The sequence below is a fragment of the Dendrobates tinctorius genome, unplaced genomic scaffold (genome assembly GCF_039654945.1).
Source record: "Dendrobates tinctorius isolate UK_male_01 unplaced genomic scaffold, ASM3965494v1 ptg000045l, whole genome shotgun sequence".
NCBI classification, from domain to species: domain Eukaryota; kingdom Metazoa; phylum Chordata; class Amphibia; order Anura; family Dendrobatidae; genus Dendrobates; species Dendrobates tinctorius.
Window position 1 is genome coordinate 18,889,357 of NW_027361713.1, and position 17,506 is coordinate 18,906,862.

The 17,506-nt window shown below is 43.3% G+C and overlaps 1 protein-coding gene across 4 annotated transcripts in view; it reads left to right on the top strand.

Moving 5' to 3' along the window:
- Positions 1-17,506, top strand: part of TAF11 (TATA-box binding protein associated factor 11) — a 185,061-nt gene that overhangs the window by 147,084 nt on the left and 20,471 nt on the right. For 3 of the 4 annotated variants that reach the window (XR_012232243.1, XM_073575638.1, XM_073575639.1), the window contains exons 2-4: positions 11,188-11,324; positions 11,427-11,514; positions 16,286-16,382. Coding sequence is in view for 3 of the 4 variants with exons in the window: in XM_073575638.1 (XP_073431739.1) it covers positions 11,188-11,324; positions 11,427-11,514; positions 16,286-16,382 (322 nt within the window). In the remaining variant the exon portion in view is untranslated. The remainder of the gene's footprint in view (positions 1-11,187; positions 11,325-11,426; positions 11,515-16,285; positions 16,383-17,506) is intronic. The other variant, XM_073575640.1, reaches the window with a different exon arrangement.

The window sequence follows — 17,506 nt, forward strand, 5'->3', positions numbered from 1 at the left end:
TATGAATAAACAATAATTCAAGCATTCACTGTATGTGGTCCTTGGAAAACACTGGGGATTAGAGGAAGGGGAGGGCTATTTAACCTTTTGTTTCCTGTCCCTAATTAGGATGGGGAGGCAACCTCCTGTGTGCTGTCATGGAGGGTCTTAGAAACCCAACTACTGGTAAGTGTAGTTCTATTGTATACACACACACGGGAAAATCTATTTACACACGGGAAAATCTATTTACACACGGGAAAATCTATTTACACACGGGAAAATCTATTTACACACGGGAAAATCTTTGCACACACAGGAAAATCTATGCACACACACAGGAAAATATGCACATACACACACGGGAAAATCTATACACACACACAGGAAGATTTATACACACACACGGGAAAATATATATTGTAGAGATCCACCATATGAGTGGATGGGGATTAACTCGCTTTGAAGCGATATTGAGGCACACAGGAACACTCTTGCTTAAAGTAACAGTCTGTGGTTTATTTCCTTCATAAACCAATGTCACAGGAACACAAGGCAAACAGTCTTAAGGCCCCGTCTCACTAAGCAATCTCGGTAGCGAGATCGCTGCTGAGTCACAACTTTTGTGACGTAACAGCGATCTCACCAGCGAGATCGCTGTGTGTGACAGCGATCAGCGAGCGGCCCCCCTGCCGGTATCGCTGATTGCTGCAAGAAATCTCTGGACATTTCTTTGGTCACTGGTCTACCGCTGGCCAGCACGCATCGCTGTGTGTGACAGCGGGAGACCAGCGATCAGGTGTAAAAAATAATAAAATTAAAAATATAGTTATTCTCACCTTCCGACGTCCCGTTCAGCCATCCCGCCTCTCTCCACGCTCCGGTCCCAGTGATCCTTTGCACGAATGACCGCGAGACTTTGTTATCCCGCGAGACCGTGACATCTCGCGGTCATTCATGCAAAGGATCACTGGGACTGGAGCGTGGAGAGAGGCGGGATGACTGAACGCGACGTCGGATGGTGAGAATAACTATTTTTTATTTTGATTCTATTTTTTACTGGATGGCCAGCGATGCCGGGCACTCGGCATCGCTGTGCTGATCGCTGGTGAAGCTGTCTGTGTGACAGCTCACCAGCGATCACATAGCGACTTACTAGCGATCCTGACACTTTGATATCGGTGTCGGGATCGCTGGTAAGTCGCTTAGTGAGACGGGGCCTTTACATCAGACAGACGAATTCCTAATGTCCATAGTAGAGCTTCGCTCTCTCAGGCCTGTGGGCACACAGGCTGTACCATGTCCAGCATGCATGCTCTATAGCCAGAACACAGTCTCTTACTGACCCCGGTCAGTATTACGGTTTATCCCTCACGGGTTATCAGGGAAGCGGCCGCACTGGTATCACTGTTCGACAGTGCCTTGCTCACTAGGCCGTCTACAGTTGCAGTTGCAAAAAACAATGCTTTATTATCATACCGCCGAACAAAAAGTGCAATAACACGTGATCAAAAAGATGCATATAAATAACCATGGTATCGATGAAAACGTCATCTTGTCCCACAAAAAACGAGCCTCCATACAGCGTCATCAGTGAAAAAATAAAAAGTTATTGCTCGCAGAATAAAGCGATGCAAAAATAATTATTTTTTATATAAAATTGTTTTTATTACATAAAAGCGCGAAAACATAGAAAAAAACAAATGAGGTATCGCTGTAATCGTACTGACCCAAAGAATAAAACCGCTTTATCAATTTTACCACACGAGGAATAGTGTAAACGCACCCCCCCAAAATAAATTCATGAAATGCTGTTTTTGTTCATTCTGCGTGCCAAAAATCAGAATAAAAAGCGATTTAAAAAAAAAAAAAATGTCACGTACCCAAAAAATGGTATCGATAAAAACGTCAACTCGTCTCGCAAAAAATAAGACCTCACATGACTCGGTGGGTCAAAGTATGGAAAAATTATAGCTCTCAAAATGTGGTGATGCAAAAACTATTTTTACAATAAAAAGCGTCTTTTAGCGTATGACAGCTGCCAAACACAAAAACCCATCATAAATAGTAAATCAAACCCCCCTTTATCACCCCCTTAGTTAGGAAAAAATAAAATTAAAAAAAATGTATTTATTTAAATTTTCACATTAAGGCTGGGGTTAGGGGTGTGTTGGGGTTAGGGTTGGAGTAAGAATTGGGGGGTTTCCACTGTTTGGGCACATCAGGGGCTCTCCAAATGCAACATGGCGTCTGATCTCAATCCCAGCCAATTCTGCGTTGAAAAAGTCAAACGGTGCTCCTTCCCTTCTAAGCTCTGCCATGCGCCCAAACAGTGTTTTACCCCCACATATGGGGTATCAGCCTACTCACAAATTGCAAAACAACTTTTGGGGTCCAATTTCTCCTGTTACCCTTAGGAAAATAAAAAATTGGGGGCAAAATATTATTTTTGTGAAAAAAAAATGATTTTTTTTATTTTCACGCCCCGGCGTTATAAACTTCTGTGAAGCACTGGGGGTTCAAAGTGCTCACCACACATCTAGATAAGTTCCTTGGGGGTCTAGTTTCCAAAATGGTGTCATGTGTGGGGGGTTTCTACTGTTTAGGCACATCAGGGGCTTTTTTTTTTTTTAAACATTCAAAAAATTCCTGTGAAGCACCTGAAGGATTAACACACTTCTTGAACGTGGTTTTGAGCACCTTGAGGGGTACAGTTTTTAGAATGGTATGACTTTTGGGTGTTTTCTATCATATAGACCCCTCAAAGTGACTTCAAATGTGATGTGGTCCATAAAAATAAAATGGTGTTGCAAAAATGAGAAATCGCTGGTCAACTTTTAACCCTTATAACTTCCTAAAAAAAAAAAAAAAAAATGTGGTTCCAAAATTGTGCTTATGTAAACTAACCATATGGGAAATGTTACTTATTAACTGTTTTGTGTGCCAGATCTCTGTGATTTAAGGGCATAAAAATTCAAAGTTGAAAAATTGCGAAATTTTCAACATTTTCGCCAAATTTCCTTTTTTTTCACAAATAAACGCAAGTTACATGAATGAAATTTTACCACTAACATGAAGTACAATATGTCACGAGAAAACACTGTCAGAATCACTGGGATCCATGGAAGCGTTCCAGAGTTATTACGTCATAAAGGGACAGTGGTCAGAATTGTAAAAATTGGCCCGGTCATGAACGTGCAAACCACCCTTGGGGGTAAAGGGGTTAATAAGAGAAAGCACAGTAGTTTGACAATAAATGGCTTCACCCAACCACTCACCATGAGTGGAGAAATAGGTTTGGTGTTATTTATATTCTCTGAAAAAAAGGGACAAGAAAGCAAAAATTCTGCCAGGGTATAAACTTTTGAGCACAACTGTGTGTGTGTGTCACGGACATCTTGTATATCTATGTATTCTGTGTATATATCTATTCTATCCTATTCTAACCTGTTTCTCTGTGATTTTACTGTATCCGCACATGAATTGCCGGCTTTTCAAAGAACATGGGTGTGTAAAAATCAGGCAGCACTCACATGGTCCTAGTGTTGTGCGTTTATTTTTTTTTTCTTTTTCTCGCACCCATAGGCATGCATTTGCGAGTCTCGTGCAAGCTACGGGGCAAATAGCAGCATGCTGTGATTTTTTTTTTTTTTTTCTTCTCAGTTCGATTTCAGCTGAGAAAAAAAATCGCAGATGAGATGTAACCCATTGAATAACATTGGTCAGAGTGCAATTCAATTTTTTTTTTTTTTTTTTGATTGCACTTGTCCATTTCTATTTCGCAAATGAGTATGAACCCTGGCAGGCACAGTCAGTGAGACACTTCAGTGTATGAGACCAGCAATAAAAAAATATACATATCTCACAGTCAAAAAGTGTTAAAAAAAAAAAAAAAAGCTAAAAAGCGCACACATCTTAAAAAGATGTTTCACCCCTCAAAACGCAGTGTTTGTGATGAAACAAAAATAAGCAAGAAAATGTGCAAATAATTGGTATCGTCGCATCTGTAATGACCTGCTCTATAAATTTGGCACGTTATTCCGTTTGCCGAACACCATAAAAAAAGTCACTTTTTCATCATACAGACGCATAAAAAAGTGCTCAAAAAGTCATATGTAAAAAAATGTAAAAATCAAAACGCCAAACCGTCCCACGATAAGCATCATTCAGCAATAATATAGTTACAGCTCTCAGAATATGGTCAGATTCTGTCTGTATTCCACAAAGGAGAACGGTGAAACAATCAGATTAAACAAATGTTTTTTTCGGTGGTGTGGATCTAGCGTTTTGAGATTCCCCAACCTCGTCCTCCGGAAATAACCACACTGATATTACAAAGGAACTCAAACAGTTATGTTATACTAGCAATGATCCCGTTCTACGCCCAGATGGGGAGCATTTTTATTGGTATATGGTCTCCTATCCTGCTATGTGCTGCCACCCTATTCTGGTACGCATGGCACCCCTCATTCCTATCCTGGAATGCATGGTACCCTCACCCCCCCCCCCAATCCTGGTATGCATGGCACCCCATTCTTCATCCTGGTATGCATGGTACCCTCACCCCCCCAATCCTGGTATGCATGGCACCCCATTCTTCATCCTGGTATGCATGGTCCCCTCACCCCCCAATCCTAGTATGCATGGTACCCCTCATTCCCAATCCTGGAATGCATGGTCCTCTCACCCCCCTATCCTGGTATGCATGGTACCCCTCATCCCCCAATCCTGGTATGCATGGTACCCCCTCATCCCCCAATCCTGGTATGCATGGTCCTCTCACCCGCCTATCATGGTATGCATGGTCCCCTCACCCCCTATCCTGGTATGCATGGTACCCCTCATCCCCCAATCCTGGTATGCATTGTCTCCTCACCTCCTGGTATGCATGGTACCCCTCATCCCCCAATCCTGGTATGCATGGTCCTCTCACCCCCTATCCTGGTATGCATGGTACCCCTCATCCCCCGATCCTGGTATGCATGGTACCCCACATCCCCCAATCCTGGTATGCATGGTCTCCTCACCCCCCCATCCTGGTATGCTTGGGCCCCCTCACCCCCCTATCCTGGTATGCATGGTCCTCTCACCTCCCCTATCCTGGTATGCATGGTCCCCTCACTCCTATTAAAAATACACCAAAAAAAAAACAAAACTTTTATACTCACCCTTCTTTCCTGTGCTCCAGCGCTGTTCTGCTGGAGGCCGGGGCAGGAGTGCGGCCGGAATCGCGCATGTCCGGCGCCATATTGCTGAAGACACACTGTAACGCTCCTCCCACTCAGGTACAGTTGTGGCCAAAAGTAATTGACACCCCTGCAATTTTGTCAGATAATACTCAGTTTCTTCCTGAAAATGATTGCAATCACAAATTCTTTGGTATTATTATCTTCATTTTATTTGTCTTAAATGAAAAAACACAAAGGAGAATGAAGCAAAAAGCAAAAGATTGATCATTTCACACAAAACTCCAAAAAATAGGCCAGACAAAAGTATTGGCACCCTCAGCCTAATACTTGGTTGCACAACCTTTAGCCAAAATAACTGCGACCAACCGCTTCCGGTAACCATCAATGAGTTTCTTACAATGCTCTGCTGGAATTTTAGACCATTCTTCTTTGGCAAACTGCTTCAGGTCCCTGATATTAGAAGGGTGCCTTCTCCAAACTGCCATTTTTAGATCTCCACAGGTGTTCTATGGGATTCAGGTCTGGACTCATTGCTGGCCACCTTAGAAGTCTCCAGTGCGTTCTCTCAAACCATTTTCTACTGCTTTTTGAAGTGTGTTTTGGGTCATTGTCCTGCTGGAAGACCCATGACCTCTGAGGGAGACCCAGCTTTCTCACGCTGGGCCATACATTATGCTGCACAATTTGTTGGTAGTCTTCAGACTTCATAATGCCATGCACACGGTAAAGCAGTCCAGTGCCAGAGGCAGCAAAGCAACCCCAAAACATCAGGGAACCTCCGCCATGTTTGACTGTAGGGACCGTGTTTTTTTCTTTGAATGCCTTTTTTTTCTCCTGTAAACTCTTTGACCAGAGAACATTCTTCCAAAACGTTTTAGGGTATGTGCACACGCTGCGGATTCCGCTGCTTTTCCGCAGCGTTTTTGGCCGCTGCGGACCCGCAGCAGTTTTAGCTGCGGTGTACAGTACCATTCAAATGAATGGTAAAAAAAAAACGCTGTGTAGACGTTGCGTAAAAATCCACGCGGATTTGCTGCGGTTTTGAAACCGCAGAAAGAAGTGACATGTCATTTCTTTCTGCGGAATCCGCAGCGGGTTCCTATCTCCACCATTGTGGAGATGGTGAATCCGCAGGACCAAACCGCAGATAATCCGCAGGTCTTTTGACCTGCGGTTTATCTGCGGTTTTTGCAAAATCCGTGCGGATTAATCCGCAGCGTCTGCACACACCCTTAGGCTTTTTCGGGTAAGTTTTGGCAAACTCGAGCCTGGCTTTTTTATGTCTCAGGGTAAGAAGTGGGGTCTTCCTCGGTCTCCTACCATACAGTCCCTTTTCATTCAGACACCGACGGATAGTACGGGTTGACACTGTTGTACCCTCGGACTGCAGGGCAGCTTGAACTTGTTTGGATGTTAGTCGAGGTTCTTTATCCAACATCCGCACAATCTTGCGTTGAAATCTCTTGTCAATTTTTCTTTTCTGTCCACATCTAGGGAGGTTAGCCACAGTGCCATGGGCTTTAAACTTCTTGATGACACTGCGCACGGTAGATACAGGAACATTCTGGTCTTTGGAGATGGACTTGTAGCCTTGAGATTGCTCATGATTCCTCACAATTTGGATTCTCAAGTCCTCAGACAGTTCTTTGGTCTTCTTTCTTTTCTCCATGCTCAATGTGGTACACACAAGGACACAGGACAGAGGTTGAGTCAACTTTAATCCATGTCAGCTGGCTGCAAGTGTGATTTAGTTATTGCCAACACCTGTTAGGTGCTACAGGTAAGTTGCAGGTGCTGTTAATTACACAAATTAGTGAAGCATCACATGATTTTTCGAACAGTGCCAATACTTTTGTCCACCCTCTTTTTTATGTTTGGTGTGGAATTATATCCAATTTGGCTTTAGGACACTTTTTTTGTGTTTTTTCATTTAAGACAAATTAAATGAAGATAATAACAAAGAATTTTTGTTTGCAATAATTTTCAGGAAGTATTAGTATTATCTGACAAAATTGCAGGGGTGTCAATACTTTTGGCCACAACTGTAAGTATGGCATCGGAGATGGCGGTATGCAGTGTGTACGGTACCGCCATCTCCGGCGCCATACACACTCACCGCTGGCTGCCTCACTCTCTCTGGAGCCAGACAGCGCAGGCATGTCGCTCTTGCGCAGTCTATAAAGGCTTCGGACAGTGACGCTTACAGCGTTATATTATAGACTAGAAATAGGCCCGATGCTTATTGCATTGGGAGTGCGGTGAAATGAACATCCGCCGGCGGGCGGCTCAGCCAATGAACGCAGCCGCGCGGCTTTGGCGGGGGATTTGAATCCCCCGTCCCAACGGCTGAGCCAGTGAGCAGTGCCGTGTGGGATTTGAATGCATGCATGGCCCCCTCACCCCCCTACCCTGGTATGCACTGTCCCCTCACCCCCCCTATCCTGGTATGCACTGTCCTCTCACCCCCCCTATCCTGGTATGCACTGTCCTCACCCCCCTTTCCTGGTATGCATGGCCCTCTCACCCACCTATCATGATATGCATGGTCCCCTCACCCCCCTTTCCTGGTATTCATGACCCTCTCACCCCCCCATCCTCGTATCCATGGTCCTCTCACCCCCCCCATCGTATGCATGGTCCTCTCACCCCCCCCCCCCTATCCTGGTATGCATGGTCCTCCCACCCCCCCCTATCCTGGTATGCATGGTCCTCTCACCCCCCCTATCCTGGTATGCATGGTCCTCTCACCCCCCCCTATCCTGGTATGCATGGTCCTCTCACCCCCCCCTATCCTGGTATGCATGGTCCTCTCACCCCCTATCCTGGTATGCATGGTCCTCTCACCCCCCTATCCTGGTATACATGGTCCTCTCACCCCCCCTATCCTGGTATGCATGGTCTTCTCACCCCCCCTATCCTGGTATGCATGGTCTTCTCACCCCCCCTATACTGGTATGCATGGTCCTCTCACCCCCCCTATCCTGGTATGCATGGGCCTCTCACCCCCCTATCCTTGTATGCATGGTTCTTTCACCCCCCTATCCTGATATGTATGGTCCTCTCACCCCTATTAAACTGCACACATAAAAAAAAAAAAAAGAGGCGTGTGGGGGGAGTAGTGTAGCGCCGGAGTGCGCGTATTCTCATACAGTGCTGTCCGGCGTGATTTTGCTGAAGGGACACTGCAAATGTGTCTTCAGTAAAATGGTACCGGATAGCGCTATTCCGGCACCGCACTCCTGCCCCAGTCTCTGGTGAGAAGAGAAGCGCCGCAGCAACGCTCCTCCAGGTCAGGTAAGTATATAATCCCCTGCCCCGCGGCTTAGCCAATGAGCGGAGCTGCGCAGCTTGGCGGGCGATTCAAATCCCGCACAGCAACGCTCATTGGCTAAGCCGGCGGGGGATTTGAATCCCGCAACACTCATTGAATCCCGGCCACCATATCGGAATACCCATAATTTGGGTGTTCCAACATGGCGGTGCTGTATCTGTCACAGCTGTGACAGAGCCCATTAGCAATTATTTATTAAGTACATTGATATATGGGGAAAAATGGCATGCCAGAGAATCACTTGGGATGTCAAAGTTCAGAAATAAAAATGCATTCAATTACATACAAATTTTAAAACCAACTGTTCATTTATTTGTTATTTAATAAGTTAGAAGTTTAAAAATGAATTGAGTGAGTTGCAAAGATAATGATAAAGAAGTGTCAGGTGAGACTGAACACCCACTGATCCCCCCCCCCATAACATCTACTAGATGTCTACAAGAAACTCCTTGTAAGGGTATGTGCACACGGTGCGGATTTTGCTGCGGATCCGCAAGCAATGTAAAGTACTATGTTAGCCAATGGATTTTAAAAACCGCAGTGCACATGCTGCAGATTTTTCCGGCCGGTTTTGCTGTGGTTTTAAATCCACAGCATGTCAAATCTTTTTGCGGATTCCACAGTGTTTTGACACCTGTTCCACTGTCCAGGTGTCAAAATGCAGGGGCAAATCCGCAGGTAAACTGCAGGTCATTCTACCTGCGGATTTACCTGCAAATCTGCGCGGAAAAATCCGCAGCTCAATCCGCACTGTGTGCACTCACCCTTAGTGTTTAAACCAGAGAGCCATCATGTTTAGCGAGAGGGACACCGGAGGCAGCACTATGAGGTGGATGAACGAAAGGAAAGGATTAATAAATAATGATGGGTTTTTTCCTCCTTTCTGTCCAATGGTGTATATATGTTAAATTGCAATTACTTGGGCACAGAAAATTATTAGGAGGTTTCCACTATTTAATCTTCCATTTTCTCAGAGAAAATTAGTTGATAGTTAAATTAATGGCATGTATTTACTGTATTTCTTTAACCCCTTAAGGACCAGAGCTATTTCCGTTTTTGCGTCTCCATTTTTTTGCTCCCCTTATTCCCATAGCCATAACTTCTTTATTCTTCTGTCAATATGGTCATGTGAAAGCTTGTTTTTTGCGAGACGAGTTGTATTTTTGAATCACACCATTGGCTTTGCCATATAGTGTACTGGAAAACTTGAAAAAAATTCAAAGTGCGGTGAAATTGCAATAAAAGGTGCAATTCCATTATTTATTTATATATATATATATATATATATATATATATATATATATATATATTCATTCAATGTACTATATATATATATATATATATATATATATATATATATATATATATATATATATATATATATATATATATATATGCAATGTACTATATATATAAAATTACCACGTTCACTAAGTAGTAGGACTGACCTGCCAGGATTCTCCAGGTCATTAGAGTTTGAATATACTAAACATGTCTAGATTCTTTAAGTGGTGAGAAAAAAATCCAAAGTTTGTTAAAAAAAAAAAAAAAAAAAAAGTCGCCGTTTTCCAGGACCTGCAGCGTCTCCAATTTTCGGGATCTGGGGCTGGGTAATGGCTTTGTGCGCCGATCTGTCGTATTTATTGATACCGAGCCGATCTGTGGTATTTATTGATACCATTTTGGTGTAGATACGATATTTTGATCGCCCGATATTGCATTTTATTGTAATGTTGCAGCAACCAACAGAGATGCTGGACAGACATCTGACTGGGATGATTTAGCGAATCCTGCTTTGAGCAGGGGGTTGGACCAGATGGCCCAGGAGGTCCCTTCCAACTCTACGATTCTATGATCTATGAACCAAAAAAAAAGTAATTCTGTCGTTTGAGTTTTTTCTCGTTACACTGATTATCGATTGGATTAATTCTTTTTATATAATGATAGATCAGGCGATTTTGAACCCAGCGATACCAAATTTTTTTTTAATTGTTTTTATTTTGAATGGGGCAAATGGGTGATTTGGACTTTTTATATTTTTTATAAAATAAAAGGGGAGACTAGAAGCTGCGATCATCCTATCGCTTGTGCTACATAGTGCAGGGCTTCTGCCCTGCTCTATGTAGCAGAAGTGCTCATTTGCTTTGTGCCGAAAGTTGGCAGTGACAGCAATGACAACCACATGGGTCTGCTAAAGGCCCCAGGTTGTCATGCCAACCCATTGGTGACCTGCGGTCATGACACAGGTGCAGATAGGCGGGGTTAAAAATGCGCTTCCTGCGCATGCAGGTTAAATGCCGCTGTCAGTTTGACAGCGGCATTTAACATGTTAATGGCCGTCGGTAGGTCGGCCGTTCCACCCGTGACTGTAAGGGGCACATGTCAGCTCATCATCGCCGGAGCCCCACCAAACGGAGAGGCGTCCAATGTTGGTTATATCCATCATTGGACGTTAAAGGGAAATATTTGCTTTACAATCCCTTTTTGGTAAAAGATATGCACATGTGAACATGCCAAGACAGCCCCTTTGATGTGATGTGTGCACAGTAGAAGTCTATGGATACTGTAGAAGGCAGTTTGGTATGTAGTGGATAGTATACTGTGTTTATAAAGACAGGTTTTCTCATTTCAATTAACCTGTGTTGTCCGTTTGTTTTTGTTTTCCTCTTTTGTATCAAATTTTTGTAGATGAATATAGTGAAAAGTCCTGCTGTACTGCTTACAGGAGATGCATCAGATCTTAACACTAAAAAAGTAAAGTTGGAACTAAAGGAGAGAAGAGAAAAGAAACAGAAAGTGGATGAGGATGAAATTCAGAAAATGCAGTAAGTGGTCTTGTGAAGTGAAGTCTTCAGACCTCGCACAGTTCAGTGATGCTTAGATATGTTGCACTTTTACTTGCATTCATTCATTTTTCCTTTATTAAGAATTTTGGTGTCCTCTTTCTCAGAAGAACAGCTAAATCGCTATGAGATGTACCGACGATCTGCGTTCCCTAAAGCTGCCATTAAAAGGGTAAAATAGGACTCTTGACTATTGGACATTGGTACATAGTACATGAACATTCTTTCACATCCTATATACTTTAACCCCTTACCAACACATGACCTACTGATAAGTCATATGCCAGCTCCCTGATTTTGATGCTAATTGTGATTCACGCATTATGTGCCTTTATCAGGACATTATCGGGCTCTGACAGAAACGTTTAACATGCGCAGGCAGGAGAGTGACTTTTCATGTACCCATCAGCGCTCCCATGATGTGCGCCCTGGGCAGCCGAGGGTCTTCTATCTTTACAATACTCTTGTGAAAGCTAGCGTTGATAGATTGTGATTTTCATTATACATAGCAGTGCATCAGTGTAGTACAAGCAATTGCATGATCGCAGCTTCAAGTCCCCTAAGGAGACGTAACAAATTAAATGTTTTAAAAAATATGATATAAGTAAATCAAAAGATTTGTCCCATTAATAATAAATCAATGATAAAAAAATACATATTTTTGGTGTTGCTGCGTTATTAAAAGTCTAATCTATCAAAATATAAAATAAATTAGTCTGATTGGAAAACAGCATAACAAGAAAAAAAATCAAACCACTATTACTTTTCTTGCCACCGCAATATTGCAATAAAATAGAATAATAGACGATCAAAACATCTAACCCAAAATGGTATCAGTAAAAACATCAGCACAGGGTGCAAAAAAATAAGCCCTCAATATTCAAAAAATGTTAAACGTTATGAGTCTTGGGAAAATGGCAACAGAAGCAAATTGTAATTTTGTTCTTTTACAAATTTTCCAAATTTTTTCTTAAACAAAACAAAAAAACTTGGTATCTGTGTAATTGTACTGATCTGGAAAATCATATTGTCAGGTATTCTTTACCATATAGTGAACATGCTAAATAAAAAAAAAAACCTCACCTCAGTTGTAGAATTACCGTATAAGCCGATATTTTCAGCCCATTTCTTTGGGCTGAAAATCTCCCTCTCTGCTTATACACAAGTCATATACCTGGGGGTCAGAGGGGGGTGGGGGTGTCACAGATCATACTCACCCATCCTGGCACTCTCTGCAGCCCCCTCGCTTCTCCACTGTCTCCCTTCCTGCCTTCAGCGGTCACGTGGTACCGCTTATTAAACTCATGAATATGCGCATATTCATGAGTGGTAATGAGCGGTATCACGTGACCGCTGAAGGCAGGAAGGGAGACAGTGGAGAAGCGAGGCTGCAGAGACGTTCCAGGATGGGTGACTATAGCGATATTCACCTGTCCTCGTTCCCACGCTGCTCACCGCCGTCTGCTGCTTCCTGTGTCCGTGATGTTTAGCCAGCAGGGGGCGCAGTGACGTGATTAGTGCGCGCCACGCCCTCTGCTGGCTGAACAGTCACTGACAGAGGACGCGCAGACAGTGGTAAGCAGCGATGGACCCCGGACAGGTGAATTTCACAGGTGTCGAGTCCTGGAGCAGGAGAGGTGAGTATGGCCTTTTTTTTTTTTTGCAGCGTATGGGGGCATAAAATATGCGGCAGCATATGGGGGCATATTCTATGGGGCAGCATATGGGGGCATATTCCATGGAGCAGCATATGGGGGCATATTCCATGGGGCAGCATATGGGGGCATATTCCATGGAGCAGCATATGGGGGCATATTCCATGGGGGCATATTCCATGGGGCAGCATATGGGGGCATATTCCATGGGGCAGCATATGGGGGCATATTCCATGGGGCAGCATATGGGGGCATATTCTACTGGGCAGCATATGGGGGCATATTCTACTGGGCAGCATATGGGGGCATATTCTACTGGGCAGCATATGGGGGCATATTTTACTGGGCAGCATATGGGGGCATATTCTATTGGGCAGCATATGGGGGGCATATTCTATTGGGCAGCATATGGGGGGCATATTTTATTGGGCAGCATATGGGGCCATATTCCATGGGGCAGCATATGGGGGCATATTCCGTGGGGCAGCATATGGGGGCATATTCCGTGGTGCGGCATATGGGGGCATGTTCCATGGGGCATATTCCATGGGGCGGCATGTGGGGGCATATTCCTTGGGGCGGCATGTGGGGGAATATTCCATGGGGCGGCATGTGGGGGCATAGTCTATGGGGCAGCATATGGGGGCATAGTCTGGGGCAGCATATGGGGGCATAATCTATGGAGCATTATATGGGGCATATTATTCTATGGAGCATCTTATGGGGCCATTATTAACCTTTGTGCAGCATTATATGGGGTGTATTTTGTATGAAGCATTATATGGGGCTCCTGATTCAATATGAATATTCAAAAACATTTAACCTACTGATGTCTCAAATAATTTTACTTTTATTGGTATCTATTTTTATTTTTGAAATTTACCAGTAGCTCCTTCATTTTCCACCCTAGGCTTATACATGAGTCAATAATTTTTCCCAGTTTTTTGTGGCAAAATTAGGGTTCGGCGTATACACGGGTCGGCTTATACACGAGTATATACTGTACCTTTTTTTGTAATTTCAACACACTTGAATTTTTTTTTTTCCTGCTTCCCAGTGCGTCGTGACAAAATTAGTGGTATCGTTCAAAACTACAAATTTGTCCTGCATAAAAAAAAACTTGTATGGCTTTGTGGACGAAAAAATTAATTAGTTATGGATCTTGGAAGAAGGGGAGGAAATACTGAAAATGAGTAAACTGAAACTTCTGACTGGAAGCCCTGTCAGAAACTTCTATGTGCACCCGCCCCCAACCATTTATATGACTATTTAGACCTTTTCCTACAATAAGTATTTGGTATGTATTTTTGCTGCACAAAAAACAAAGCATATTACATTTTAGCAAAGTGAATGACATGCAATAAAATGCCATGTTCAATTGGATTACTTGCATTTATTTTTTATTAAAGTGTTGTAGAACATCTGCAACACCAAATACTCATCATGGGAATGAAGTATAAAAGTGAAGACCATTAATCTGTTTGACCATTAGGCTGTGTGCACACGTAGGGTTTTTTTTTTTTTGCGTTTTTTCCGCAAAAACGCAAAAAAAAAAAGCATGTGTTAATGCTGTGGATTTTTCTGCGGCGGAATCGCATCGTGGAAAAATATGCAGCATGCTTATTCTTTTTGCGGAATCGTGGGAATTCCGCACACATAGGAATGCATTGTTCCGCTTACTTTCCGCATGTGGCTATGCCCACCATGCGCAAAGTAAACGGAAAATGAGCGGCTGGTACCCAGGGTCTGGAGGAGAGGAGATTCTCCTCCAGACTCTGGGTACCATATCCCTGTTAAAAAAAAAAAAAAAAAAAGTGATCTTCTCACCTTCCGACGTCCCACGCACCGTCCCCAGGCTTCTGCAATGCTCCCGGCAAGTTCCGTTCCCAGCGATGCCTTGCGTCAATGACCTTTGACGTATCACTACGTCATCTGGGGTCATTGTCGCAAGGCATCGCTGGGAACGGGACTTGCCGGGAGCATCGCTGGGGACGCTGCGTGGGACGCCGGATGGTGAGAAGATCATGACTTTTTATTTATTTTTTTATTTTAACATATCTTTTTACTACTGAAGCTGCATAGGCAGCCTCAATAGTAAAAAGTTTGTCACACTTGTCAAACACTATGTTTGACAAGTGTGACCAACCTGTCAATCAGTTTTCCAAGCAATGCTACAGATCGCTTGGAAAACGCTAGCATTCTGCAAGCTAATTACGCTTGCAAAACGCTATTTTTTTGCGGGAAATATGCGGGAATTAAAAATGCGGATTTCTTGTGTATTCCCCGCTGCATGGAATTCCGGAATTCCCGCGCAAATTTCCGCGTTAATTCCGGACATGTGCACATAGCCTTAAAGCGCACATCGTTGTGAAGTTACAATGCTTATGTCTGGGTGTTTATTGGGGCATGAATTCAGCAACATAAACATTAAAAATATATCGTATTTTTCGGACTATAATGCTTGTAATGAATACTCGCTGCTCTCTGCGATGAACAGTCCCAGTGAGTATTCCGACAGCTGTGCTCTGCTTGTGAGCAGCGCATGACGTCCCTTCCATGCGCTGGTTATAAGCATTAAGCAACTGCTGGTGACGGTGCAGGATGCTGCGAGGGAGCGGAGGAAAGTAAGTGTAATGGGTTTTTTCTTTTTTTAATCTTTTCTGATGCATACCAGGAATGGGATGGGGGCCAATCATACCAGAATAAGGATTTGGTCATGCATACCAGGATAAGGATGGGGCCATGCATACCTGGACTGGGATGGGGTCATGCATACCAGGATACGGAAGGGGCCATGCATACCAGGATAGGTATTAAGGTTATTAAGTACAAAATTGACCACATTTTTTGCTTGTTTTTTTTTTATTTTTCTTAATTTCCTCCTCTTCCTCTTCTTATGGACCGGTGCGTCTTATAATCCGAAAAATACGGTAATTCGTAAGTTTTACCCATTTCTTACTTCCTTTGTCATGCCAAGATTATACATTTTTGGTTGGTGACATACACCATTCGAACATCCCTGGTAAGTAAATTACTTATCTTTGGAATCTCTAATTTTTGAGGTTCCAATTTAAAACTTTTTTTGGCCAAAATATATAACCAAAAGCCAAATACAGATTCTAGGGTTGTTTCATTGCAAAATTGTCTCCGCCCCACAGACATCTCTGGATGTAGATGGGTTAAGGGCTTCTGATAGGTTTTCTTCATAGCCTGCTTAATATTTTTATTATATACCCATAATCTTTTTTTGCCAGTTGAGTTTTTCTCACTGCTCTTTTTTTTCTACAGCTTATTCAGTCCATTACTGGCTGCTCTGTCTCCCAGAATGTTGTCATTGCCATGTCTGGTATTGCCAAAGTTTTTGTGGGAGAGGTTGTAGAAGAAGGTAAGATAGTATCATTTGTCTTTTTTGTGTACTAAGGATTTGTTTCATGAAAAATTGTTTATACTGTGAAAATGGAGGATTCCCGCATCTCTATGGCATTCTTTACACAGATGTTTTAGAACACTGTTGTAAGATGAATAAACCGTCTGTGTGTGTGTGTGTGTGTGTGTATATATAATATAATATCAGGGGTGATTGGGGTTCAGGAAAGATGGGTGATGATGGTATTGCAGCCAGAACACATACCAGTGATAGCAGACAGATTTAGGGGTGATTGGGGTTCAGGAAAAGATGGGTGATGATGGTATTGCAGCCAGAACACATACCAGTGATAGCAGACAGATTTAGGGGTGATTGGGGTTCAGGAAAAGATGGGTGATGATGGTATTGCAGCCAGAACGCATACCAGTGATAGCAGACAGATTTAGGGGTGATTGGGGTTCAGGAAAAGATGGGTGATGATGGTATTGCAGCCAGAACACAAACCTGTGGATGAATCAGATTGATTGTCAGATTGATAGTAATAGTGAAGCATAGTAATAATAATAATGAAGCATCTATAGCAGGGAGTTATTTTTCAGGCATATTTCAGATTTTATCCTTAGAAGACATCCTTGGAATGACAGACCGATATATATATTTTGATTACATGTGTTTGTGAACAAATACACTAAAAAATTCATTGACTTGCGAACCAATTCTGGCGTAAATATAACTAAAAATGTTTTACTCCATTTATTCCCGTTAAATAAATTGTCTGTCTAAGTAAAAAATAAAAAGGGAGATTTTCCCTTCCCCCATGACGGCACACCTGAGAGAGGGAATCCGCCCAGTCAGGACAGGAACCCTACTGAAAATAAAAGGGCAGTGCCTCTCCCTCGCTTCAGTTGGGTTTCCTGTCCTTACAGGGACCCTTGTGCTGAAGACGGCGGTCACAAAGTTTTTACCTGCCCACTCCCGTCCCGGCATGGAAGAACAGGCAGGGCCTGTGCACTGGGCTTCGGGGATGGAAGCGCCTTCCACAGGTCCTCGGGAGGCAGGGGCTCAGCGTCCGAGCGGGCGTGGGTGCAGCACGGTCAGGAGTCCGGGTCTCTTCCGTGGTTGCTGCGCTGCCCTCCCCCTTC